This window comes from Scomber japonicus, chromosome 12 (assembly GCF_027409825.1).
Source record: "Scomber japonicus isolate fScoJap1 chromosome 12, fScoJap1.pri, whole genome shotgun sequence".
Classification (NCBI taxonomy): domain Eukaryota; kingdom Metazoa; phylum Chordata; class Actinopteri; order Scombriformes; family Scombridae; genus Scomber; species Scomber japonicus.
The window spans coordinates 20311383-20338417 of record NC_070589.1 but is presented as its reverse complement, the minus strand read 5'-3'; the positions used below and the strand labels follow the sequence as shown (position 1 = coordinate 20338417).

General features: G+C 40.0%; 1 protein-coding gene across 4 annotated transcripts; it reads left to right on the top strand.

Moving 5' to 3' along the window:
* Window positions 1-1071: 1071 nt before the first annotated feature.
* Window positions 1072-26980, top strand: greb1l (GREB1 like retinoic acid receptor coactivator). Of its 4 annotated transcripts, none has more exons than XM_053329717.1 (34): window positions 1072-1493; window positions 4115-4226; window positions 7247-7406; window positions 8034-8207; window positions 8424-8600; window positions 8828-9004; window positions 9149-9271; window positions 10587-10709; window positions 11579-11716; window positions 11844-11969; window positions 12485-12622; window positions 13257-13442; window positions 13623-13922; window positions 14043-14171; window positions 14378-14512; window positions 14917-15114; window positions 15295-15475; window positions 16035-16224; window positions 17158-17294; window positions 17480-17822; window positions 18226-18341; window positions 18473-18705; window positions 19083-19648; window positions 20252-20351; window positions 20506-20652; window positions 20822-20961; window positions 21156-21317; window positions 21488-21692; window positions 22317-22479; window positions 22655-22882; window positions 22974-23115; window positions 23212-23412; window positions 24049-24187; window positions 24481-26980. In XM_053329717.1, exons 3-34 carry the CDS (start codon window positions 7250-7252, stop codon window positions 24642-24644), a joined length of 5838 nt encoding a protein of 1945 aa, XP_053185692.1. In that variant the 5' UTR covers window positions 1072-1493; window positions 4115-4226; window positions 7247-7249; the 3' UTR covers window positions 24645-26980. The 4 variants fall into 4 exon arrangements, with proteins under 4 accessions (XP_053185692.1, XP_053185691.1, XP_053185690.1 ...); XM_053329716.1 differs by having other exon boundaries at window positions 14914-15114; XM_053329715.1 differs by having other exon boundaries at window positions 7247-7430.
* Window positions 26981-27035: the final 55 nt, after the last annotated feature.

The window sequence follows — 27035 nt, the reverse complement described above, 5'->3', positions numbered from 1 at the left end:
GTCATTGTGAGTGTTGAGTTTATCTTCCCTGTCATCAAGTAGATGTGAGTCAGACTTACTATTTACCTGACAAATTCTTTACTTGACATTAATTAGTTGACAGGGAAACACATACAGAGAAGCCCTAAGAGAGCTGTACAGTTCTGTACAATTCAGTGGAGCTGTACAGTTCATGGTTAAGGCCACATTAGATGATTCATTTACAATATTAGTATTAAAAACATAGAATCACAGTCAAAATAACGTGCTGGGACTTTACTGTTAGACTTGGAAACCTGACAGCTGATTGTGTTTATAGTCGGGAATGTTACAACATTTTAGAAACTCTGAAGAGAAAAAGTTTAAAATGTATTTGTCTATACTGGATTGTGTAAGATTTAATAGTGTGGCAGAATTTAGTCTGATTTCTCACATTCTGAAGTAAAGTGAGGAAAAGTGTTTCCTTCAGATGCAGTGATGTTCCACATACCTAGATTTACTTCTGTGCAGCGTCATAATTCTTGAGTCTCTGTTATTTCCTGAAAATCGCTTCCCTCTTCCCTTGTAGTATCTTGATATTGTATACCCTGGTGATCACTAGGCTATAATGACATATAATCCCCAACATCTGCCAGCGCCTGTTGATTTGTGGTGCATTTCCGTTTATTTATTTTGACCAGATGAGCCCCTGGTATTTATAGCGGGAGTAAAAGCCCAGTGTGGGGTCAATCCTGGGCAAGGCTACAAGGACAAAATGCTCAAGCTGACCTGACATTCTTGTCCCCATTTTGCCAGCGACAGAGTCTCCTGTCTCTGAATTGGCCCCAATAAAAGTCGGGTGTGGCAACGAGGGACCGAACAGAGCTTGAGCGTGAGGAGCAAAAGTTTGATATGCAAATCCTCCCAGCTCACCCTCTCACTTCCTCCCCTTTTTGAAAAATGAAAACTTGACACAGTGCCCGTGTCTTGGCGTGCTGGGGGTCACGCGTGGCAGAGCACTGTGGCTGTGTGGCAGTGGGGAGATGCGGGCCTTTCTCTTTGTTTCCCCCTGCAGCTCTGCAGGCCTCCAAGAGCATCTGTCACCACAGGGGGTCAGCAGGGCCAAGATGAATGAGCCCCCGGTGGATTCCCTCCCTCCTTGGCAAATGGCACAGGACAGAGGAGGGCATAGGGGTCTAGGGGGAGGGGTCTATTTGTGTGTGTGTGTGTGTGTCTGTTTGTTTGCATGTGAGTGAGAGAGCGAGAGAGAGAGAGAGGGAGGGCTTCTGCTGTACTGAGAGAAAGAGTGGGATTGTAGTGCTTCTCATAGAGTATCATGACAAAGGTGACTTGAGACATACATACCAGAGAATAGTGAAACTCCACATGCTGCCTGGATATCATAACAAACTCTTTGCACAAGGATTTATCATCTAACATGGACTACCTTTGAAAAAAAACTGCCTTCATTCACGTTTGGGATTTACTGTATTTGGATTTTGAGGGTTCATCCACTGATCGAGGAGTCATGGAAGGTACAGGAGAAGCTTTAGAAACTGCTTGCTGATGTGTAGCATTAATGAGATGGGCTTTTAGCACCTAATTTAGAGGACACGAGAGATGTTTGTCTTTTTTTCTTCATTTCTTACCCCATCCCCCTTTCCCCATGTCTGATGGGCAGTGTCTTTTCACCACAGCTTTTCTAATGTTAAGAGTGTGCTGAGCTCTTTCCCTTATTTAAACTATTGGTATGGATCTTGGCTTGTTAAAGCATAACAATGAGGTGAAAACAGCTTAGATATTTATCAAATTTTCATTAACATTTTATCGACTGTTGGTGGCTTAGCTAAAAAGAAAAAGACTTATTGGTGAAGGGGGGTTTTAAAGTAAATCCTGGCTGAATTAATGTTAGTTATCTGTATTTGCTGAGTTAGAAAAGTTAAACAATGACCTAACCTAATGTCAAGTTTAACTGTACGGACAGGATTAACATCTTCCTACCTCATGTTCTCTGATATTTACTGTAATATGGAAAACAATAGATTTTCCCCATATTTAAAAATGTGTTGGTTTTGATTTGAAGGAGAACGTTTGAATGTAAGGTTAAGCAAGTTTAATCCTCCCTCTCTCTATTGTAAACACTGCAATGTAATTAGGTAGAAACAAAAGAAGGGCTGCAGAGAGAGAGAAAAACAAAGGACAGGAATAGTAAGTTCAGCTCAGTTTGTCACTTAAATATTTAAAAGAAAAAAATATATATCTCCTTGAGGTTGTTTGTTTGTGTGATTTTGTGAAAGGAATCTTTTCAGCAGACCAATTACAGAAAAACATACTAGATGCTAGATGCATTACTTTCTTATTTGTGCCACTGCCAGTAAGGTAAACTGAAAATAAAATGTGATACTTAAATTGTAATTTAATAAACATGAGCAATGATCTTCCCATATTTCATGTCTCATTTCCCCCCCATTTTTTTTAAATCAGCAAAAGTGACTGCACATTAAAAAATCAACTGGGCTTATTTATTATAGTCACTGTAAAAAGAAATCAATCATAGCAACATAGATAACACAGATGGTGACTGACTCTACATGCTGTCCTATGGTTGTGTTTGTGTTGAAATAATGCGTTTGATAAAACTTAAGTAAATAATTATATTTTTCACTCTGATGAATTTGAGTATTTTCTGTAATCAAAATAATATCTCTGTATATACAGTTTTATATTGTACTTTATGATATATTACAAATATTGGATGATTTACAGTTTGGGTCTAAAGTTTGTACACACCTTCCTATTCATTTCAATGAGAAAGTGTTTCCCAACCACAGTGATGTAAGATGTGTGTGTGTGTGTGTGTGTGTGTGTGTGTGTGTGTGTGTGTGTGTGTGTGTGTGTGTGTGTGTGTGTGTGTGTGTCAGACCATGAATATAGCAGTAAAAGTGCATCTCAGGCTAAACATCCCCTCAAATTCCATTACTAGAAAAACAGGACTTTAATAATCACCTCGAGCAGGACTTTTGTTGGTGTCCAGATTTATGGCTCCTTCATCCTCATCACAGGAGCCATCTGCGTCTCCTTCTGGGTCGTCTATACCCTTCATGACTAGATAAGCATCAAAATATTTTAAGACTCTTCTCCCTGGGTAATTAGAGTGTCAGTGGTTGAGGTTCATATCTTTTTTGTAAACATCCAGTGGAGGATAAAGCATGAACTTGTGATAGTTTAAATAGAACTGTACATTTCAAATGATCAATACCTCACTGAATTTTCTTCTATTTTAATCAACACTCATCTTGAGAGAGTCAGTTGCCAGGAGGTAAAGGAGTTACAGGTTTCTGTCTGACACATTGACGTTTTTTAACTCTTAAGTTTGATCACCTGAATCAAGCTGGCTAATCATTCACAGAATAAGTTCCAGTGTGGCCAGCCAATGCAAGTTGAACTGGTTTGTGTACACTTGCTATTTGCAGGACTTGGACCCCAGACCAGTGGCCCACTTACAGAATAACAGCACATAGTCAGAAGTGATGACAGGGTAGATTGTGACAGTCAGTCAGTGTTTTGAAGGGAACTTTGCTCTTCTTGTATCAGAGCCATCAGAGTGGATAAACAATACTTTGTCAAAGGGTCGAAGTAGCTGGCAGATCCATTCAGAATACTGTGGCTGTGTATAGTGAGTGCAGCTACAAACTAAAACATTCAATTGTGTTTCATGAAAATAGCCCGAGGGCCACAGTGTCATATATCGCTTTTTGGCCCCAGAATAGTGAGTACATATGTCACAGTTTCAGCCCTATTCAGTCTCTGAGTGGCTATAAGTGCACCTATTCATTTTGTGAATAGCATGCTCTTCGGACCGTGGTGACCTGCAGTATTTGTAGCATACATGTTTCAGAAAATAGAGTCAAATTGAAATATCTATTTGTTTTTTTTCATACAATGGGTACAGTACTTGAACATTGCTTTACATCTTTAAAAAATATTCACTTTAACAAACAAGTTTACACCTGAATAAAACCTGAATTACATTTTTTTATGCAAGTGAAAACAACTTCAACATTTTTGAGGTCTGTTCAGCTGCTATAAACTGTTTGATTTGTGCTGTGTTTGACAGTCTGTGAGCTAATCAGAGATCTCCCTGCTCTCCCCCCAGGTCTCGAAGCACTGAAAGAAATGTCTGTCCTGAAAGTTTCTGTTGAGTGGTAGCAACCCAGCATGTAGCAGAGGTGAACAAGTCCCTTCACGCCTGGGAACAATCCGACAACGTAAGCTGCCTTGTTTTTAATGCACTGCTAATGTGTTATCTGTTTTTTTCCATGTCTTGTGTTCTCATAATTTCTACCTCTTTGTCGTCTTGAATGCACTGAGAGAAGATCAGGCTAACTTGTTTTGACCTGGGGTCACATTCATGCAATCTGTTGATGGCCTTGACTGACTGACCATCTGACTACCAGAGAGGCTGTTTTAAAGTTGCCACTCATTGACATCAACACCCCTTTTTAGCCATTAGTCTTGGAACATCAAAGTGCTTCTCCCTAATAGAGTGAACTCATTATGTTTGACCATCGATCTAATGGATCACAGCCGCTGACTCACCTGAAATACCCCCTTTCCCACTACAACTGACCTTAGCAACCACCTGAGTCACACCTCAGAAACATCCGCTACGCGACCTCTGGCACAGTCACGCTTTGTTTTAAGTTGTGCAGGTGATAAAAGGTCATTCTCTGTGTTCACCTCTGGCCTGTGTGAGGTTAATGACAAATCTGTCCTCTGAGGCTCGAGGGTCAGCCTGCCAAAGAGGCCTCCGGAGCCTCTTTTGACTTCACAATTGAACAGGCAGTGGCTGCTTACAAACGCCCTCAGGCACTTATTTTTTTCTCTTTTTTTTTTTTTTACCTACTCTGTCTTTGTTTCTCTGTGCTGCCACCTTCCTCTATCAGTTAAGCAAGAAATACTGTAGCTTCATTCTGTTAAGCTGCTTATCTCTTTGACAGCACAGTCAGGCACTGTTAATCTTGTCTTTTGTCTGGGTTGTTCAGATTCCTCCCAAGGAAGGTTGTTAGGTAAACAGAGGGTCTAACCTGTCCAGGCGTGGGCAAAATTAGACCTGGGAGGAGAAATGCTGCTCCAACTTGATTGCCATCCTGCCCCTTATTGACAAAATAAAAAGGTTCAGGGTTTCTGTGTGGCTGGAAACTGAAGACATATTGAATCACAGACTGACATATTCACAGTAAAACTAACCAAAGAATCACAGATTTAAATGCTGCAAAGTGTTACTTTTTTATTCTCTTCCTGGATATGTGAAACAAAGCACATACCTCCAAGTGCAAATTTGAGACAAGGGATGTATAAATGAAGACATTGTTATACTCTTGTCACATTTTATAGATTTTGATTGTATAATATATAAAAAATTCATTGATCCAACCAATTAGTATATATAAAAATCTGGATTAATGATTAATTGTTTTTTGAAATAATAATGCAGTTTTTTTAAAGGTACCATTCATGACACTCAAGGTCACTCACATCATATACGATCAATAACACAATAAATAAAAAACAGTGGTACAATCATCAATAAATTCAAGTGTAAAATAACTAATAAGTTAAATATTTTATACTTAGACCTTTTTTACACCTTTGAATCAAATGAGTACTTTAAGAATACTGTATTTAAAAGCAGCTGAAGTAGAAAATCCTGTAAACAAACTGGTGTATACACATTAAATCTAATGTTTGGTTTGGTTATGTGCCACATTGAGGTTAGTTGAATCATTACTAAACTCTGAAAACAGGTTTAGGTCACTTTTATAAATTATGTTTGCCAGAACTGGAGATACAGCATGACCATGTCATGAGAAGCCTGAACAGCTTCACAGGACCTTAGTTAGACCTGAATGAGGAGTCTGAGCTTTTACCGACAGCTGAAGCTCCACTTGGCTGCTTTAGTGTTGATGAACCATAACACGGGTCTGCAGTGTTGTCCAAGGACAAACTTGGAAGGCGTTTCAGGTCTTTCTCATGTGTCAGGAAATGAGCCAAAACCTCCTTTATTTTCTTTTTCTATTTTACATTCCATACATAGACTTGATTATTAAAAAACAATCTAGTGACATGTTTTAACTAACTGGAAAATGGGAGTTTGAGTTGTGTGAGTTTGAGGCAGTTCCACTGAATAATATATGTAAAGGAAACATTAATGTAGCATAGCTGTTGGTCAGTTTATCACTTTTAGAGTTCTTGTAGTCTCTCTTTCTCTCTTTAAGCTTCTCTCTTTCTCTCTCTCTACATCTATCTGTCACTCTTCCTTCTCTATTTCATCCCTTGGTCTCTTTCTCTCGCTCTCTTCTTTGACACTGCACGCTTTTAACCCTCTGTCCAGCTGCCACCTGCCACCATAGAGCCAGCCATCGTCAAGCTCATGCAACCGACCCCGGCAGATGTCCAGGAGTGGACACTGGAGTGGAGGGGGCATGGGGGCTGAGCAGGCAGAGTGACAAGTCAGACAGAAGGAGACCTAAAAAAAAAATAGGGGGGGGGGAGTAATTGGCCTTGGCCATTATGTTAAGGCTGACAGAGAAACTAAATGTGGGTGTGACTGCAAATATACATATGAGTGCATTTATGTGTTATTATTCACAGTAACTTTTGGTTAACATTTTATAGAACATGGCAGATAAAACAATAATACTTACTCTGTTAACCAATTCATAGTTTGGTTTTTGAAACATCAGAAAATACTAAAGAATGGCTAACATGATTCCCAAAAATATCCTCTAAAATATATCTATGCTGTTTATTATGGCTGCTCTTTTTTTCTTGCAAATGTCCAGTGCCTGTAATGTTGATTGATATAGAGGACAACATGGAGCAGTGTGATCACAGAGCTCAGTCATGTTCTCCTTTTCAGTAATGTTGAACAGGTTTGAATTTTGTGATCTAGCAAAGACACTTCCAGTCCTTCTGGTGTTTCTTTAGTGAAACGGTAATTTAAAGGAGAAAAATCTGGCTGAAGGCTTTCTAATAGACAAGCATTGTTTAACTGATTTATAATTTTAAATGAAAACATGAGTACACAAGCCTACAATGACCTGATCCTTCAGAGATAAAGCCTGTCCTTAAATGACAAATAAACACACTTGTGTAAGATCCTAGTTGCTTGTTTTTCTGTCTGTAGCTGACCGTTCTTACATAAGGAACTAATCAATGAATGGAGATGGAACAGTACTGTGATTGTGCATGTTTTACTTATCATTCTGCTCTTCTCTCCCTGCAGATAATGGGGAATTCATATGCCGGGCAGCTGAAGTCTGCTCGATTTGAAGAGGCTCTCCATAACTCTATTGAGGCATCTCTGCGATCTAGCAGTGGAGATCCACAGCCTATCTTCACACAGCTCTACCTGGAGCCGGAGCCGTATCCTGGTAACATGGACGGTAGGATCATCAAAATTAGATCAGGTTTATATCACTGCTTGAAATAATTTAGCTTCAGGTTCACTAGGTCAGGTTCACTAGGTATTTTATAATCTTAAAGTCTACAATAAAACTAAGTGAAAGATTTTTTTATTATTATTATGTTCAATTTAAATTACTGATTGTCTGCCAATGATGTGTATGTTACTTTATTGGTTGACATGATAACCCCTTTTTTCCATGCAACTTTGATTTAGATTCTATATAAAGATATTCACATTTTTCATATTTTATATTAATATTTTATTTATATTCATACCCATAACTAGACATTTAATAATGTTGAGTTAAAGCTCATATTGTTCATATTGTTGTTTGAAACATAATTTAGTAATGCTTTATTTTATGGCTCTGTAATTTCTTTGGAAAGTTAAGTCACATATATATATAAAAAACATTGCTTGTTTCATTAACTAAAAGACAGTTAATTAAAATGTATTCATTAACTGGACATGCACCATTGTGCCTATAAGTAGTATCAAATTACATACTTCTTTACATGAATCTTGGAATTTGTTATAGATTTATGGGCCATTGAAAGAAAGAGATATCCATTATAATGAAAATCTGTTTTAATGTATCTATCAGACATAAAGCCGAAAACTGAGCTCCATGGTGGTGAGCTGCCGGGCCACGAGCTGATGAATGGCCACTCTTCCAACGATCTGGAGGAGCTGGAGGACGATGATGACTCAGACAGCAGTAGCCCTCCACTTCCCTACCTCCAGGGCCCAGCACCAGACGGCTGCTGCACACTGGATGGTAAAATCTCAGCTCCTATCTAACTACTTTTCTTTTTATTAGTGAAAAAAGAAGAAAACATTTAATTTAAAAAAGGATTTGATTATACAAAGTATTGTCTGTGTTTTTTCACCGCTTCATAGATAAATCATTGGCTGGACAAATAAATCCTAGTCTTGCTTAATTTTTAATATCACAAGTGACTAAGAGAAAAAAAAAAACTTCCTTCCTCCTCAGGTTTCTGTCAGGCCGGCAAGGATCTCCGCCTGGTCTCCATAGCAACAGAGCCCATCGAAGTCCCAGCAGGCTTCGAGCTGGTCGGTGCCAAGTCCCCCAGCGTCCCTGAGCACATCCTGGTGTGTGCCGTGGACCGACGCTTTTTGCCTGATGAGAATGGGAAAAATGCACTTTTAGGTCAGTCTGAGACAAGAGCATAGGAGACAGATAGCATTATCAAGTTTCTAGTAACGTGGACACACATTTTATATATTAGCAATAGTGTTTTGTAGGATATATCATTAGAAAATATTAGACATTCATCATCCTATCCTATTACCCTTTTTACTGAGCAGCCTGTACTGGTCATACACTAGACTGTGTAAAATAATCTTGTAATTTCACTGTCATTACTTTACTTCCAGGTTTTTCAGGAAACTGTGTGGGCTGTGGGGAAAAGGGTTTCAGATACTTCACAGAGTTTTCTAACCACATAAACCTGAAGTTATCCACCCAGCCCAAGAAGCAGAAGCACTTAAAATACTACCTGGTGAAGAATTCTCAGGGTGCTCTGTGCAAAGGACCCCTCATCTGCTGGAAAGGTAAAAACACTTTTCAAACTTGTATTCATATTTCACTTCTGTCCTGCAGTGTGCTATTTTCTAATGATTTTGTACTGTTGTGTACTGTAAGTCACAGTTATTACTCAATTACTTCAATTTTTGTGTGTGTGTGTCATTTCTCAGACTGTAAAACCCGTCAGTTTCCTAGCAGTGCATCGACATCCAAACCCAGCTCGTCCTCCTCTCTTAGCAGTAAAGAAAACGGAGGAACCAGCGGACACAGCTCCTCTCCCTTTTCCCTCTCAGGTGAGCCTGCATGCAGCAAAGATTTAATGATCTAGTTGTGTAATATCTATTAATGTCCTACATATATATATATAGATTGTAAAGATTAATTGTGTCAGGGTCAGGTGGTATACACTGTCAGGTTTATGTTGTTGCCATAGAGACAGGTTATCCTGGCTAAGCCTTGAAATTTATTTTATGAGCTTAGTCTGAGGCATAAACCACATGCTGCATTCAGCTGTTGATGAGTCAGTTCGTGATGAACAGGCTGCTGTGTTGTTTGTGTTTCATCCCATTTTGTTATGATGGTCTGACACACATTTAGGTAGCCTACAGATATTTTATCAATATCAAAACATCTCTTTAGTAGCTTTAAAGTATTGATGATAGTTGATTCTGTAATGTTTTTAAGGCTATTTTACACATTTGGGCAGCATAATTCAAGAACAGTACTTCTTTCTGTCACTTTCATAATGGAAAATGCAGAGTAAAGAATTATCAACAGTGAAAGGTAATAACAGTATGTTGAGATAAACCAGCTGCTGAAGTGTGATATGACTACAAGACAGACTCTGCTTCTCTTCAGGAGATGTTGTTTTTCTCTGACCTCTCACAACAAGAGCTGCTGTTCTCTCTTTGATTGAAAGAAGCTCTGGGGCTTATGGTATTGATTTGTTCTGAACCTGGAAGCTGCCTGTCAACAGTGATCTCACACATTAATGTGTTAGGCAGCTCAGCTGGGGGGGGGGGCTCGTTGTTGATGTAACTCTTGCCTTATATTTCATGACTGCGACCTCCCACCAAAAAGGTTGGTGAGACTTGCTTGGGAAGTTAGGAGGTTAGGCACTGTAACATGCACCTCTCCTTCTCTCCAGAGAAATGCTTATACATCAATGTTTAATGAAAAGGACAGTTTTTTAGTGTGTTTATTATTGTGCAATAGGGGTTGGATACAGACACAGATGAGTCTGTGTATTTGACATTTGTTTGACACTAGCATGACTGGTCAAACAACCAGTCAGAGGAATAGTGGGTGGTACAGTTGCAGTGTGAGTTTTAAACTATCACAAAGATTTGGTGATAAGGGAACAGTGTGCACCAGCATGGCACAGAGTTTTTGAGTCTCATAGATAGATAGATAGATAGATGGATAGATAGATAGATAGATAGATAGATAGATAGATAGATAGATAGATAGATAGATAGATAGATAGATAGATAGATAGATAGATAGATAAATAGATAAATAGATAGATATGTATGTATGTAAGCGGTACATACATACATACATACATGTGTTTTTTGTTGAATGATCATCTTTTGTTTTTATCACCAGATTCTCCACCCACTAGAACAACGCAAGTGTCCACGGTCTTTTTCAGCAGTCAAGACCTCAGCAGAGACTGCAGTTTCCTTAAACCTCTGGCCTCCACACCTGGAAACAAGACCCTACCAATAGGTAAAGCTTGTTCACCTGTACACCTGTATTTTCATGTTGTTTTATTAGCTAATTACCTTGTCAAATTACTTTACTTACTTATTAACTGGCTTATATACTGGCTAGAAGATAACAAAGACGACAACATACACTACATAAAATTTACTTCTGAGTAACACTCAGGTTTTAACAGTGGTATTTGCAAAGATTTAGATACTGATAAGTTGCATTGCATTATGAAAGTGACACTTAAATGGCCTTGCCCTTATGCTGAATAAGGTTTTTTTTACGTGGTTCAGCATAAGGCAATGGAGCAGTGGCTGACCATGGAGCTAAGATTATTCTCTGCTATGGCCTGCTTAGACACACACACAAACAAACACACGTTCACTCACGCACACACATAGCATGCATGCACAAACAAATGCACGTGTGTGCACAAAGTATTTACTCACAAATCAATACTGAAGGAAGGAATGTTGTAATGACTTTTCAAGGCCTTGCTATCCATTAGCCCCTTTACAAGGTTGTGATATTGACAGGCAAATGCTACACATGCCAATCAATGTTTTAGTGTATTGCATACACCGTGAATATTAGATTGGAAATTGTCCAATACAGTCTTTGGCAATAGATATTCAAGTATATGAATTCAATAAGCCAATGCCAGTACTGACTCATTTTTATATATTGCTCAATCTCTGTAGGCAGTTTGGAAAATACATTTATTTGTACCAATAACTGTATGTATATATATATATATATATATATATAGAGAGAGAGAGAGAGAGAGAGAGAGAGAGAGAGGGAGGGGAAAAAGTTCAAAGAAAGAAAATAAATAGTATGTATGTACTGCATATGTATGTATCTTATTATATGTGTGTTTCCAGTACCCACAGCTCTGAGGGTGAATGGGCCGACGAATGGACTGGGTGTTGATGGGCGTCCTCCGTTACTGAGCCCCTCCCAGGTCTCCTTAGGGCCTCAAGGTCAGGGATATCGTGCTGCTGACTTAGGAGACAGTCCAGGTAATGCTCTCTCTTCTCCTAAAGAGATGGTTGAGTAATTTACTTATGTGTTCATGAAGACATTTTTTAAGTGCCCGAATTTTGAGTATGACATTTTCTATGTGTGTTTTGATGTTTCGATGTCCAGTGTCTTCTGCCATGAACTCTGGTCCTCCAAAGAAGCGCCACCGGAGCTGGCATCCCAATTCATTAGTGCCTGTCCCACCGACAGCTGTCCCTGTGCCAGCTATAAGACCAATAGTTTGTTCTCCAGGTCAGTTCCTGAGCCCTATCAGCATGGCTCTTAGAGACATAATTTGTTTAACATGAGTCAGTGTGACCTGTGTTGTAAATTGACCCTCTTATTTTGTCTTGATTTTAGCTCATTTCACTGTCTGTGCATATGTGGGTGTGTGTGAGGTGTGTGTCTGTGCCCTGAGTAGACTATGTTGTTTATAACCCCCTCTGCTCATCCCTGACGTCATCTGGTTGTCAGGGATGATTCACTCTGCGTCTCCATGGAGATAGAGCTGGAGATTTTATTGTTGAAATGGTTAAAAATTGTATGATTGAAGAAGATTTCTGCTACATCATGCAATCATGGTTATATGTACGACCATCATTACAAATAAATTGTCTGTCCTGTTTTATTTTCTTCCAATTACAAAATGGCCACAGTACAGCTACAATCCTAATCAGTGTTTTCTTTCAAACTTAAGCTGTAATTTAGTTTTAAGTGACTGCTAAGTAATCCTTCTATTGACATTCTATTCTTTCATTTATAACCAGGTTCTGTATTAGGAGTGTCCTCTCCTCAGCCACCGGTAGCAGGGGTCATTCAGCCCCAACCTGTCACTGCTGGAGAGACGGTGATCGTCCCTGACAACCTGCTCAACTCTTCAGGATTTCGCCCTGTCATCCTCATTGGTACCAGATTCTTTCAGTGATGTGTTACTTTTAAAAGAAGTGTCATCCTGCAGAGCGCATGTATACAGTGTCAATCCATGTCCAAAAAAGTTCATCAGAATCTGTTTTACCTTTAAGTAGAATAAAATTAATTAATATTTTTTAGTTATTATTATATAAGTAATGATTATCAGGAATCAAACCACCATTAGAAACAAAGTTATATATATATATAAGAAAAGTATGAGTTGTTAACTTTATTTTACTTTATCCTTTTTACTTTGATGCCTCAAATCTAAAAGCTTGTTTAACTCTATTTAAGTAAATGAAAACCCACCTAAACTGAGTTCATGTGGGTTTACTGTCCATTATTTCCTCCATGTAGTGACACAAGTAGCACTCATTCAACAAAGAGCTATAATATTGTAACAAAAACAATATTACAACTGGAGCTTATTATTTTATAAATCCCTTCCCTATGAGACACATTGAGACTTTCAGCTGATCACACCTGTTGTAACTTGTGTCCGAAAAGCCAACTTGTGTGTATTCAAATTTTTAACTTCCTGTAAAACTCACAGTTCAGAATCTTAAAGTTTAATAATATTTCTAGACTCAATATTTCAGTTGTATATATAATGACTTTTCTTTTCAGGGCATGGCACTTTACCCTATTTCTATGGGAACGTTGGAGATATAGTAGTGAGCCCCCTGCTGGTCAGCTGCTATAAGAGCAGCCAGCTGACAGAGAAAACCTTGGAGACCATGGGCTTGAACAGCAGCCAGCTACTCAGTGTGGAGACAATGATTCTGCTCACTTTGCAGTATCTTGCACGTTTAGGTAAGCAGTCAACATATTCTGCCATTTGTGTTTTTACTGAAATGTTGCATGGGAGAGGTTACCAAACACACAGGTTCGTGGGGTAGATGACCGTGCGGTGCTGCGTCTTATTCAAACACAGAAATATCGCTGAGAAAAACAAACATCTAACTTTTAGTATACATGATTTTATTCTTGCAGGCTCGGAACAGATTCCCCTGCGGGAGGAGTTGGAGCAGATTGTTTTGAAAGCCATGCTGTGCTGTCCTGGGGGTCCTGCGATCTCGCCATCCCAGCTGCCCTGGTTGGCTCGGCTGGAAGCCAGTGTCTCTGGGGGCAGTGTCCATGTTGTGGTTACCCATAACTCTTTGGGAGAGGGCATTTCTGAATCGCTGCGATCTCTCAGTGAGGCTCCTCACCACCAGCAGTGCCTGCCCACATATGTGGTCATCATATGTGCCTCTAAAATGATTGGCAATGAGTTCTGTGTACTGGTTTTAGGTGAGTTTTATAGCCTGACTGCTCCATTTCAGAATCCTGAGTTAAACTTATACATCTAAAGCATAACAAGATATGTCTGATGAACTGGCTGTAATGTGATCTAAACATGTGTGAACACAGGAAAGTATCAAGCACGGGCCTTGGCTGAGGGCATGTTGACAACCAACGAGTTTCTGAAAGAAATCAGCTATGAGCTCATTACAGGGAAAGTCAGTATCTTGGCGTCTCACTTCAAAACCACATCACTAGGTGAGCTCCATTCTGTGCTTATTGTCTGATGAAAGAAATGATCAAATAGGTCTTCACTTGGAAGGAATTATATCACCAATATTCAACATTCAATATTCCTAGGTTGAAAAAAGTGGCATCACTTACATAAAGATTTATGTAATAACTGTATTTGCATCTGAGTAATAGCAAGGCTGTGGGTGACTATGGTGACTGCTTGCTTTTAGGGGACAATCTGGACAAGCAGCTGGTACGATACCAGCGCCGACGGAAGGGCCAGGTCATCCAGCCCTTCCAGGGCGATGTCACTGACCACATCCACTCCCAGGAGGCTGCCAGTATGTCACCACCCTCAAACAGAGGTTAGACCACGCTATGATGCTCACTTTGCTAAATTGAAATGCTTGGCTTCCATTTCTGGAGGGATCGTTAAACTGTTTTGTTTTTTTTCTGGGGGGGGGGGGAATAAGTGAAATATTTACAATATTACAATATTTCACTTATAGACAAATGTGAGGACGAATATATGGAAGGCATCAATATGCTACTGAATCAATGTGCTGCTTGTTGGTTTACTGTTGTGCCTTATTCCAACTGTACCAACATTTATCTTTTTCAATGGTAGCAATATTCTCCATATTCAAACCAGCAGAATTAGGTTTACTGTGGTTTACTGTGGTTAAAATATATGTTTTCTATTTCATTCACAATTACTGTAAGTTGATGCTATGTTCTTGGTTTTATCCTTTTTGTTTCCCTGTAGCAGAGCTGCTAAGTAACGTCTTCCAGATCTATCCAACCCAGCTGAGTGTGGCGCGGAGCCTCCTCTCTCAAGTGTGCTCCATTGCTGACTCAGGAACCCAAAACCTCGACTTGGGGCGCTTTTGTAAAGTAGACTTCCTAGTTTTGGTCCCACCTTCTCATATTCTGGTACACCAGACGGCACAGCGCATCCGACAATCAGGTATGTGACCCCCTAAAAGTTTATTCTACACTGCAGCACAAACTTCTTCATGATTTAAGACGGTTTTTGATCTCTACCAAGGAGTAAATGTTGACTTTCCACAACTTAAGTTTTTTTTCAGTAAATTGTATGAAATAGTTTAGCCTCATCCAAATTCGTTTGTTTTGTTTTTTTGCTCAGGGGTGCTGGTGGACCTGGGTATCGAAGAAGTGTCCTCAGCCCACCAGAAACCTGACAAGTACGTGGTGCGTCTGGATGGTGATGTACACGCCAAGATGGAGGCCTTCATGAGGAAAGTCAAACAGAACCCATACACCCTGTTTGTCCTCATCCATGACAACTCTCATGTTGACCTCACAAGGTAAGAAAACACGTTTGCTCTGCCGATAATCTCTGACTGTGTGAAAAGATGAGATGTTATGGTTGCATATCTAGCCTTCTCCTGATTAAAACAGAGAGGAGAACAGCTGCAAGCAAGTAAAAGCAAATACAGAACACAATCTATAACCTTGAATTTTGCACAAATGACAGTCAGATCATATGAGATCTCCATTTTTATTATTACTTTTTAGACATGGTTGGTTCAAAATTATGTTTTTTTCCCTTTTAGCTGAAGCATTTTGACATGTATCTATTCTCTGATGGTTGCTCCTGCTGCTCATGCCAAGATTCTTTGTTTGTTCCAAGCAAAGAATCCTTGCCAGAAACATAAAATAGATCACTTCCTGTTTTCCAGAGTATTTTTCTTGGAAACAACACACTGGGCAGTTTAGGGCAAATGTAAAAGCATTCCTGAACCAAGTCCCTAGTGAAGTTTTTATGTGTCCTTTGCTCATCTGGAATAACAAGCATGTACAATGTTATAAACAACTGTAATAAAATTTTCACATCTCAAACACTTTGCCCTGCTTCTTCTCCAGTGCTCTGTCAGGCTCTGTGTGTCACGGGGAGCTGCAGGGTCTGGCTGACCGGGTGGTGAACTGCCAGGAAGTCTTGGATGCAATGAACCTGCTAGTCCTGCAGGTCAGCTGCTTCCCCTACACCCTGCAGACCCATCAGTCCCGCATCAGCATCCACAACGAGGTTCACTGGCCCTCCAATGAAAGTCTGGTGAGTATTATTAGCATAGTGGATTCTATGGGTATAGAAAGAGCCCTTCAAGTTGTTGTTAAAGGCCATCAATGGAATAAAATTGCTATGAAAGTCATGTAGATATTTTAGCTCGAAATTTTGTAAAATTTTAATATTTTGCAGCATGAAAAGGGCCAGTTTGTAACAGTTGTGGTTAGCTAAACTTAGCTTAATACATGAAATATGACTTTCTTTTTACATTATAACCATGTGATGCTATTGAGACTTCAAACAAATATTTGGATTTGGTTGTAGGTTATTGTTTCTTTAGTGATAATTCCATGTATATATTGAATGCATAAACAGAATTAAGATTTGGTTTAATGATACTATATATAAGTTCAACACTGTTCTTTATCACAAAAACATAACAAATTCAGATCTTAAAGATTTTCTTTTTCTTGCAGCAGAGAAGTGTAGAAGTGTAAAGTGCATACCTGAGTTTACAGCAGCCCTACATAGCATTAAGTATCCTTTGGATTACCTTATTTAGAGCCGTGATTCCTAAACATGGGTCTGGATCCTAGGCCTTCTAAAGGGACATTAGGATAAAAAACTGTATGGATATTCCTCTAACCATTGTTTTTTTTAAATGTGAAATACTGGTTAATGTTACCTCTTCAGACCTCGTAGAATTACTCAAATAATTACTTCTTTCACTGACTTGCTCTCAACCCTAACCCAAGACCCATAAGAAACAATGGCATAATTTTAATTGGTCACAATCCAAACAGTTGAGAAACACTGGTTAAGAGGTCAGATTATGATTTGTAAGCATTCTCTCAGCTTTTAGGCCAAACTCACATAGGTATGTGCTTTTCAACACTGATGCAGTAGTAATGTTATAGACACTTGGTGTGCCAATGTATCTCTTCTGTGTATTCACACTCATGTTGCATGATTTTCTTCCAGCAGGGGGAGCAATCTCCTAATGAGTTGGTCTACTTCGGCCTGAGGGACTACAGCAGCTCCCTGCAGTGGGGCGTGGCCAGCCCCATTCTGCGTTGTGATGATGCATTTGAGAAGATGGTCCACACTCTGCTGGAAAGGTGAGCATGGAATCCATACTGAAATTACATCATATCTTTTAGATGGCTCTCTGTCTTTTTTAAGTGATTTTTAGTGAAACGTACCAGATGTTTTAATCATGTCCAGAAACCACAGCTGTTCCCAACATTACAACAAATATCATAATCAGCTAAAAACTGACAAACTCTCTTATTTCTTATCCCAGACATCCCCACCTGCACAGCATGGTGATCCGCAGCTACCTGCTGATTCAGCAGTACACTGAGGCCATGATGGCCCTGACCTCCTCCCCATCCCTGAGAGACCATATAACCCCAGAGACCCTGGCCATGGTAGAGGACTTGATCAACGCCCCTAGCAGAGAGGGCTCTCAGGGCCGGGGCCACATGCTGTTAGTCCGTGTCCCCTCACTCCAGCTGGCCATGTTGGCTCGCGAGCGACTAGAGGATGTGAGGGACAAGCTGGGCCTCCAGCTGTGCTTTGCCGTGCTGCTGGGAAGCCCTGCATCCGAGCTCAATCTGCCCAGAAACTTTACCAGCCGCCTCAGGGTGAGAATGACATGAAACCAGAGTCGCATGAGTCTTTTCTTTTATTGTGTTTTCTCCTTAACATTTTAAATATTTAGACAAAGTTACTGCACCTTATTCAAACAACATATTTTCAGAGAATAAGATCTGTTTGTGAAATACTTAAGTTCAGCAATGTTTGAATAGATATCAGGGTTTTGACTTTATTCTCAGAGATTGCTGATTTTTCTCAGACTTCTGACCTTAATCTCTGATAATCTTTTCTTAGACTATCAAGTGTTTTCTTGAAACTTGTTGTTTTTACTTGCACATAATCCTTTTCTGTCCACACAAACCTCATTTAAACCATCATGAGACACCAAAAATCTCAGTAGTTCCTTTCATCTGTATTTTTAAGTAACTGTGTGTTGTGTTTTGCTTGCAGGCCTGGCGAGGCTGTGACAACGAAGACTGGGTACCGCACACTTATGAGGATCTGGAAGGACTGCCCTGCATCGTCATCCTCACGGGAAAAGACCCCCTCGGAGAGACTTTTCCCAGGTAATCTGTTAATTCACAATATGCTGCAGATGGACAGTTTAGAATGATTCTGTTTGGCTCCTCTATAATTCCTGCTGGTGCGCCATTGCCTCATTTTCTCAACGGCAATCTTCACATATTTGTCCTTCTAGGTCTCTGAAGTACAGTGACCTGCGTCTAATTGACTCCAGCTACTTGACTCGCACAGCCCTGGAGCAGGAGGTGGGTCTGGCCTGCACCTATGTGTCTATGGGTGTGGTCCAGGAGCCTAAGAAGGCTATGGCGCCTCGGGAATCAGATGGTGAGAAGGCCACCACCAGCTTGAACGATGGAGATGAGCTGGAAAGACCTCAGAGCAATGGCAGTGCTGCAACCAGAAACTCTGGTGAGTCCCTGACTCAGTGAGATACTGGATCTTAAGATAAAAGATGCAAACACTCCAAGTGGCAAGAAGTTAGCTTCTGCAAGTCTGTTTGTATAACAACTAGGACACATTTAGAGAAAGCTACTGTTGTTCCACTGACATATCAACTGTTAGCTTGCTTCACTAGAAAGCAGTGTGTAGAAATAGTAATTAGCAGCAGCATCCTTTTATAGGAAATGTGCTCTCAATTTGGAGAAAAACAGTGCACAGTTGTTTAAAGTAATCATACCAAATTATTACATTTTGTGTAAATTAAAATCTTAAAACTTTGTATGTCTAAGTAATGTCTTTATGTGTATTAATCATTCACATTTTTCTCTCTTCATATCTTCTTTCAGGCTCTTTGGCAGAGAATGGTGTCACTTCATCTGACATTGTCGAGTCTTTTCAGAAGCCCTCTACCTCTACTTGTCCACATGAAGGTGCCGTCACCTCGGACATGGGCACAGTGACACAAGGCTTCAAGCAGGAGTGCGATTCCCTCGGAAGCCAGATCTCCTCCAACTCTTCCAAAGCCTCCAAGGCCCCTCCATCCCTTTATTCCAGCTCCTCCTCGTCCTCCCTCTCCCCATCTTCCTCTTCCACCCAGAGACCCAGCCAGTCCACACAGTGCGGTCGAGAACCAAGGCCTGCCAGAGTGTCACCGCGGACGGTCATCATGTCACGAGCAGCATACAACCTGCTAGCAGGGGAGTCGGGGAGCCAGCTGAGCTCCTTCTCTCTGCTGCCTCATGCGGATGTGTCCTGGAGCAGCCCGCTGAGACCTCTGATCACTCACGACCTCCAGAGTGCAGAGCAGAGCATTTACTACCGCCAGTGGACCACCGCCAGGCAGCATCATGCCGATTATGAAGCTCCACCTGTGCCGCATCCACGCCGCCTGCTACTCAGTGGACCCCCACAGGTAACAAAACACAACTACATATTTTGGATGATTGTATCCTGCATCACCATATATGTATATTTATAATAGAAAATTAAAAGACTTATATAAGAGCATATAATAAAAAGAAATTGAGAGGTGTGAAAAGACAATGAAAGACAAACGAAATGTAAAATTATATGAATTAAAACCCAGATTTCTGATTAGAAACAGCTAGTAAAAGAACAAAGTCCTTATTCTTGGCATAATGATTGATGATTATGATTATTAGTGTGGTTGACGGTGCATTGCGTTATATTTTCTGTCGGGTGTGGGTTCGCTGTTTTCGGTGACAACATTGTGCTTTCATTTTTTATGTGCTGTTCTTGTTTTGTTTTTTGTTTTTTTTCTTCTATCACACATTCGAAATAAAAAAATAATCTAATCTAAATCTAATCTAATCTATTTAATTGTACTTGGCTTCATAAATGAAGCTAAATGCCTGAATATTATTGTGGAATTTATATTTTTTTGTCAAAACCATTGAAATTAAATCAAGATGTATCATTACATGCAATTATTTATGCATCTCTGGATGTTAAGTGATATTCCAACATAACAGGGATTATTTTTGTCCTTTGCTAGGTGGGAAAAACCGGTGCCTACCTGCAGTTTCTCCGTATCCTGTTTAGAATGCTCATCAAACTGTTGGAGGTAGATGTGTATGATGAGGAGGAGGAAGAAGGTGAGGATCATTTGGGCTTAAATGTTTCATTTGTTTGGATTCATTATTTAGGACACGATAAGTACATTAAATAATGAAGAACCAAATGTGAAGTTGTCTTTTTCCAGAAAGTTCATTTTTAATTATCATCCTTTCATGTTCCTCCAATCTCCAGAAACATCAGAGGTTACATGTCCAGCAAGTACACAGTGGCCTGACATTGAGGAGATTCGAAAACTACCATTTGACCCCTACCCCAGAGACTCAAAATTCAGAAAGGCTAGCCCTGTTTACTCTGACAAGATGCCAAAGTGCTTGAAAGGTAAGTTCATATATACAATATGCAAACACAACACACAACATAGGCACTCGCAGATTTGAAACATTTCAATCGGCCTTTGTAAATATAACATTTATGCAAATATAATAATGTTTAAACAAGCTTATCCTGAAGTCGGAGGTTGAATATGTTTGATTCTTGGTATCTGCAGATTTTAAACAAGAAGGAGAGATCCAAACAGCAGCCAAACGAGAGACCAAGTCCATACGTCTCAGCAGGTTTGCAGCTCACAATGCTTTTCATCATTGTGAACAGTGTCACCGCTACTGTGAAGCTGGCCCTGCCACACAGGTGAGTGCAGTATGCAGGCTGAGGCTCATCTGCTGCTCTGTTGCAGATGTGTACATACACATACCTACTGTACACTCTCACCTATCAAAATACTTTGACACTTGAAAGCTTTTTACTCTTTGCAGTTATGCCTAATGGGGCTCTCCGTGTTAATAATGCATTTGTATTTGTGTGTGTATGTGTGTGTGTTATAGCTGTCAGAGTGCACCTTCCATGCGTTCACCTTCTGCTCCTCCATGCTGGGGGAGGAGGTTCAGCTCCAGTTCGTCATTCCCAAAGCCAAGGAGCAGCACTTTGTCTTCAGTCAGCAGGGCAGCCACCTGGAGAGCATGCGCCTGCCTCTGGTCTCCACCAAGGTTAGTTTATAACACAGTATGTGTTAGTGTTAAAGTATGTACATATATAGAGAGAGAGGTTCTGCTTGTTCATGTCTGTAAGCCACAGCTCATAATCAGAAATCAGAAGATCTTTGATTTAAATGAGTCACATTTTTTCCTTTTCTCTCTCTCTCTGCCTCTGTCTCTAGGACCCTGATCTGTTGAAGAGTCCAATCTTCACCCCAACTACAGGACGCCAAGAGCACGGCCTGCTCAACATTTTTCATGCCATGGAGGGTGCCACTCATCTGCATATCTTGGTTGTCAAGCAATTTGAGATGCCCCACTACAGGAAGTACTGGCCCAACCACATCCTGCTAGTCTTACCAGCTATGTTCAACAATGCTGGAGTTGGTGAGTGACGTTTGCCATTGATTTTAGATGGGGGGAAAAAACTATAATAAATTAGGTTTTCCAAATGTTTTACTGTTTGTAAAAGATACATTTGAATAAGGTTACATATTCATCACCTCATACTTATCTCTTTGCTGATAATGGAGGATTATCAGCCCGCCCTGGTTATATATTCATTACAGTTAGTCATGCTGTTTACAGTAGGTAAAAGTTTAAATGCAGTCTTAACCAATGGGAGAAAGCCATCATAAATGAAAACGTCATCTATAGTGCAGTGGTGTGATTTGTAACATGGCCAATAGAGTGTACAGCCTTTCAGGAATGGGTGTAATTACCTTTTTACCAATTATGTTTTACCATGACCTTGAGTTTCAATCTGGCCGGCTGCCAATTATTTTTATTTTCATGATAGAGCCAATACACTTTGTACTGTATATTCAAACATTGTTTACGTTGCACCATGTAACTTACAGCATTTTCTTAATTGTTAGACTTCAGTCATAAATTCTTAATGAATGCACACACCATGCAACATTGTGTTCAGCTTCTAAATTTGACTTTCAAAGCTGTTTCTGGAAAGTGATAAGAATAAAAAATTGACACAAGTGCTCCTGTCTGTTTAAGGTGCTGCTCGCTTCATGATCAAAGAGCTGTCATACCATAACCTAGAGCTAGAGAGGAACCGTTTGGAAGAGCAAGGTGTCAAGAGGCAAGATGTATGGCCTTTCATCGTCATGATGGACGACTCCTGTGTGCTGTGGAACGTCCAACAACCAGCAGACAGCAGGTAGCAATTGTTTGTGATTTGTAAAATCTGTAGTTTAGTTAGGTCGAAAAACTTCATACAGTATTATCATTTTTATATATTATAAGACTAAACAAAAATGATTGTCGTATCTCCCCATGTTTTCATAAAACATTGGTAAAAAAGAAACATTTCTCATGTCTTCTCTGTTTCTTAGTGAAACGTGTGACGGGACCTCAACCCTCACCAACGTATCTCTGAAAATGGTGTTGCAGCATATGGAGACCACACCGAAGATCTCCCTCTATGCAATGTGTGGCATGCGCAAATGGAGCAGTAGCCTGGCTTGCAAGCCTCTGAGCAACCCTTTCACCCGGTGTCACCTCCACGACTTCGTCATGCTTAATGTGGATCTGACGCAGAATGTTCAATATGACCTCAATCGGTAAGTTAGCGAAGGATTGTGTCAGTCAGTTAGTCATTTATTGGTGTTATCTAAATACTTTAACTTTTTCTTTTTTTGTGCCTATGTGCAGATACAGTTGTGAGGAGGTGGACTTTAATCTAAGGGTGAACAGTAGTGGGCTGCTGCTGTGTCGCTTTAACTACTTCAGCCTGATGAAAAAACACATTCCAGTTGGGGGAAACAAAGATTTAATGGTCAAACCTAAACTCATGGTGGGTATCTTATTCATGCAACAGCTTCACAGTGAACATAGTTGATCTTGCAATATGAAACAGCTTCCAATTCTTAACTGTTTGTTCTATCTCCAGGAAATAGAAAACCCCAACGCAATCAGCCCATCCCAGTATGTATGCGCCCCAGACAGCGAGCAGACTCTCCTGGATGCCCCGGCCCAGTTCTTGCTGGAAAGGTTCCTTCAGAGCTGCAGCCACAGACTGTTCCCTAAGGCTGTTCAGAACAGAAACAACCCAGTTCTGTCCATTGACAGCTACCTCAACATCAGCCCAGAGGTAAGAGCTCTCAAGGGGTTGAAGTTAAAAGCAGGAGAGGAAACAAGTAGCATCATCCCATCAGTTTAAACCTATAGGAAGGCTGAAGAGCCATTGAGAAATCCTCATTTTCCTTGAAAGTCAAATACTGTTATATTTCACACTGTATACTGGAACATACTTTACACAGTTTCTCAGGAATCTCTAAAATGTTAACTGTTCCAAAATCAAGGAATAGTCGCTGACTGTGTTTCTTCAAATGTTTTCATAAGCCTAAAGTTTGCAGAGTTTTGTTGCCGTTGTTGCAGTTTTTCAGCCATCTGTTTAGCTCAGTACACTCTGACCTGCATCCACATACGTGCAAACAATAAGTGTTAACAAGGCATATTTGGATAGTGCAATGTGCACTGGTGATGACCGTTTTTCTCTGCACACCTTTATTTGTATACCATAACATATTCTTGTGTTAGTATTTCTCCTGTAGCTATAGGGAGTAAATCATAATGCATAGTTGCACATAATGCAAGCCCAATGGCTCCCCACAGGGATGATCAAGCTTGCATAATTATTTTATTTACTTTAACCTGAATAAATATGCTTCATGTTTTCTGAATTGCCTTAATTAGTTAAGTGTTTGCATCTCATCTTGTGTCACAGATTCCTGTGTGCTACATCAGCTCTCGTCCACACTCCACCAACCTGAACCATCAGGGGCTGGTGTTCAGTGGCTTGCTACTTTACCTCTGTGATTCCTTCGTTGTCTCTGGACTCCTCAAGAAATTCCGCTTCCTAAAAGGTGAAACATCAGTGTAGTCTTAGTTTTTGCATTTCCTTTTATCTTTGTTGTTTCTCTTTCTCAGCAAGTCGTTCTATTACACCACAATCGTATCAGTATTATGTGGAAATAGCATTTCTGTGTATGTGTCCCTGTGTTGTTTCTTGTGTTTTGACCTACTTGTGACCACATTTCACAACAGATGGATTTAAGAAGTAAAATCAGGACTAGCACTGCTTTACGACTAATATTGTAGTTGTGACTCAACACTTTGCAATCTACTAGCTAAGTTTTGACTCTGATCATGTCCACAGGTGCCACACTCTGTGTGATTTGCCAGGACCGAAGTTCCCTGCGCCAGACCATCGTCAGACTGGAGCTGGAGGATGAGTGGCAGTTCCGCCTGCGGGACGAGTTTCAGACAGCCAACTGCAGCGAGGATCGTCCCCTCTACTTTCTAACTGGGCGCCATGTTTGAACCTGATTGAAACAGCCAGGGTTCCCCTACTTTGCTGCAGAAAAAAAAAATCGGATATGAGGGGAGATTTGATTTCAAACCAGCCAGCAATCACAATTCTTGCCATTCCAATGGAAGGTCAGAGGGGATATGCTGGAGCACAAGACCGGAAGTGCCCCATAAGAGGACACATGGTCACCTAACGTGGCTTTCCTTACATCTGTACTACCACAGTGCACTATGCCTGGCTCTCACAAGGGTCAGTGCATGTTTTTAACTCTTGCTTGTCGCTGGGTTTGTCTCCACTCAAGCTTACAGAAAAAAGACTTTGCTGTGAAAGAAGAAAGCACAGCTGAAACTGAATTTTCTTTGTTTTGTTGTTGTATTTCGCAAAAATGGACACTCTCCTATTGATAATGTGACTATTTGAAGACTATATGTGTACATGACTACAGTATGTCCCATCTTGGACATACATGTTTATCTCAGGGTTTTAAAGGGAGATCAAAGGGAGGTTTCTTATGGGGGTAAAGTTTCCCCTCTTGTTCACCATGTATTTTTGGCATTAACTTATGTTGGCACCAAAGACATCCTCAGCTGCACCTTGCCTTTTCTTATTACTCTCCCTTCATACCTGCTCTGCCTCCCAAACTCCATTAAGCTAATCGACTATAAAAAGACAGCTCACTGCAGAAATATAACCACAGAGGTTTCTCTGTACTTACAACATGCCAGTGAATTATATTTTTATCATCAAGAGTATAATGTAATTGGGATTAAATCAACATGTGGCGATTTGAGCTAGCACACTTTAACTGCGAATGGGGACTCTTTTTCCTCTTGTGCCTCTAAAATATTTATGCGGCATCGATAATCCTTCTGGCAAGGAACTGAAGGAGCTCAAGTGTGGTTGTATTTTCCAAATTACTTTCACAGGAATGTCTATAGTCTAGGAAGACTATATGTTTTTTCTGTATATTCAAAACTGAAAAAAAGTGTGAATGTAGGACGGTAGTGTTCTATTACCACTTGAATATACAACTTTGACCTAAGTCTGATGTCCAAAACAGCCTTAGATGACTTGCCACTGGGTTGTCACCTGATAATGTTTTTTTTTAAAACTTTTGGCCAATCAGTCAGAGCAACGTAAAAGTAAGGCTAGTTTACAGGTATGTTCTAAATGACTAATATATTTTGTATTATACATTTGCTGTTTCAAATGCATAATACAATATGTCAGTAAATTCTATGAGCAAGCCTCCTCACTGCCAAATATCCTGCTGCTGGCCGTGCCTGGTCTCAGCTACCCTCATCATACCCTCAACTCATTTCCCCCCACAACAAAGGGTAATCAAAGAAAAGGTAACACACTGCCAAAAGCAGCTGACCAGGTCAATTCATATACTTGAAAGGAGAATGTTTTTATATGTTTCTGCACAGGGTTGTCCAAAGAATATGCCTTAAGTGACATTAAATACAGTCATTGCTCTAGTCACTAATTTTTCGGACCAATGAGAATGAAGAAACCATATAACTGTGAGGCGAAGTAATGTTGTTTGTCTGAGAGAAGCAAGATGAAATAATTGGATTTCGGACTACTGTACTGTTTAAAGCTTTGTTTACATTATTAATATATTATATCATCCCCTTAACCACAGAGGGTTACTGATGTTTTGTGTAACGTTTTCCAGTATATTTTGGTCATAATGTCTTTCTGCATTTTATGTTATGTTGTAAAGGCAAGAAGAATCTACCTAGATGTGTCCTTAACCATATGTCTGTATTCCTTCCTGTTCTTGTGTTGGATTTTTATTGAGAATGAAAATCAGGTCCATGAGGGATTCTTATTTATTTGACAAGCATTTTGGACTGATAATCATATTGAAGTGTAATATTTGATTGTATGCTAAGCTCACTTAAGCCAAAAGGAGAGTGTCCTCTTCAAAACCATCCATGAAGGCTTTGCACAAGACCCAAATGAATGATTGTTTAAATCTACTGAATGTCATTGGGGCTAGGAAACGTGAACTTGCACTATACAAGTTGCCAGCAGAAGAAAAATATTTCCCACTAAGCAAAACTGGTAAATTAACCCCACAATTAGCCCAAATATAAGACTGGTGATTGAAACTATCAGTCAAACTCCAACGGTCCATAGAATGTCTTAATGTGCTACTTGCTCTCACAATCTTCACTGAAGTGTTTTGATAACCATGTGCAGCCCAGTGGTAGCCTTGGTGTCTGGGTGATCTACCTCATGTTTACCATTGTGGTTGCGGGCTGTGAACATAATGACATTACAGCCATGCTATTGTTGTTGAAAATTTATGAATGTAATAAAATGACTTCTAAAATGATGTCTGTGTTTACTCACGTTTTACTTTTACTTGGGTTTTCAAAACTTGAAACGAC

Bases quoted from the DNA above. Each gene is read 5' to 3' on its own strand.
- greb1l (XM_053329713.1), top strand. From the start codon at position 7,250: ATGGGGAATTCATATGCCGGGCAGCTGAAGTCTGCTCGATTTGAAGAG. The intron at 11,970-12,484 runs GTCAGTTCCTGA...ATTTATAACCAG, and splicing joins ACCAATAGTTTGTTCTCCAG to GTTCTGTATTAGGAGTGTCC. The intron at 14,172-14,377 runs GTGAGCTCCATT...GCTTGCTTTTAG, and splicing joins CTTCAAAACCACATCACTAG to GGGACAATCTGGACAAGCAG.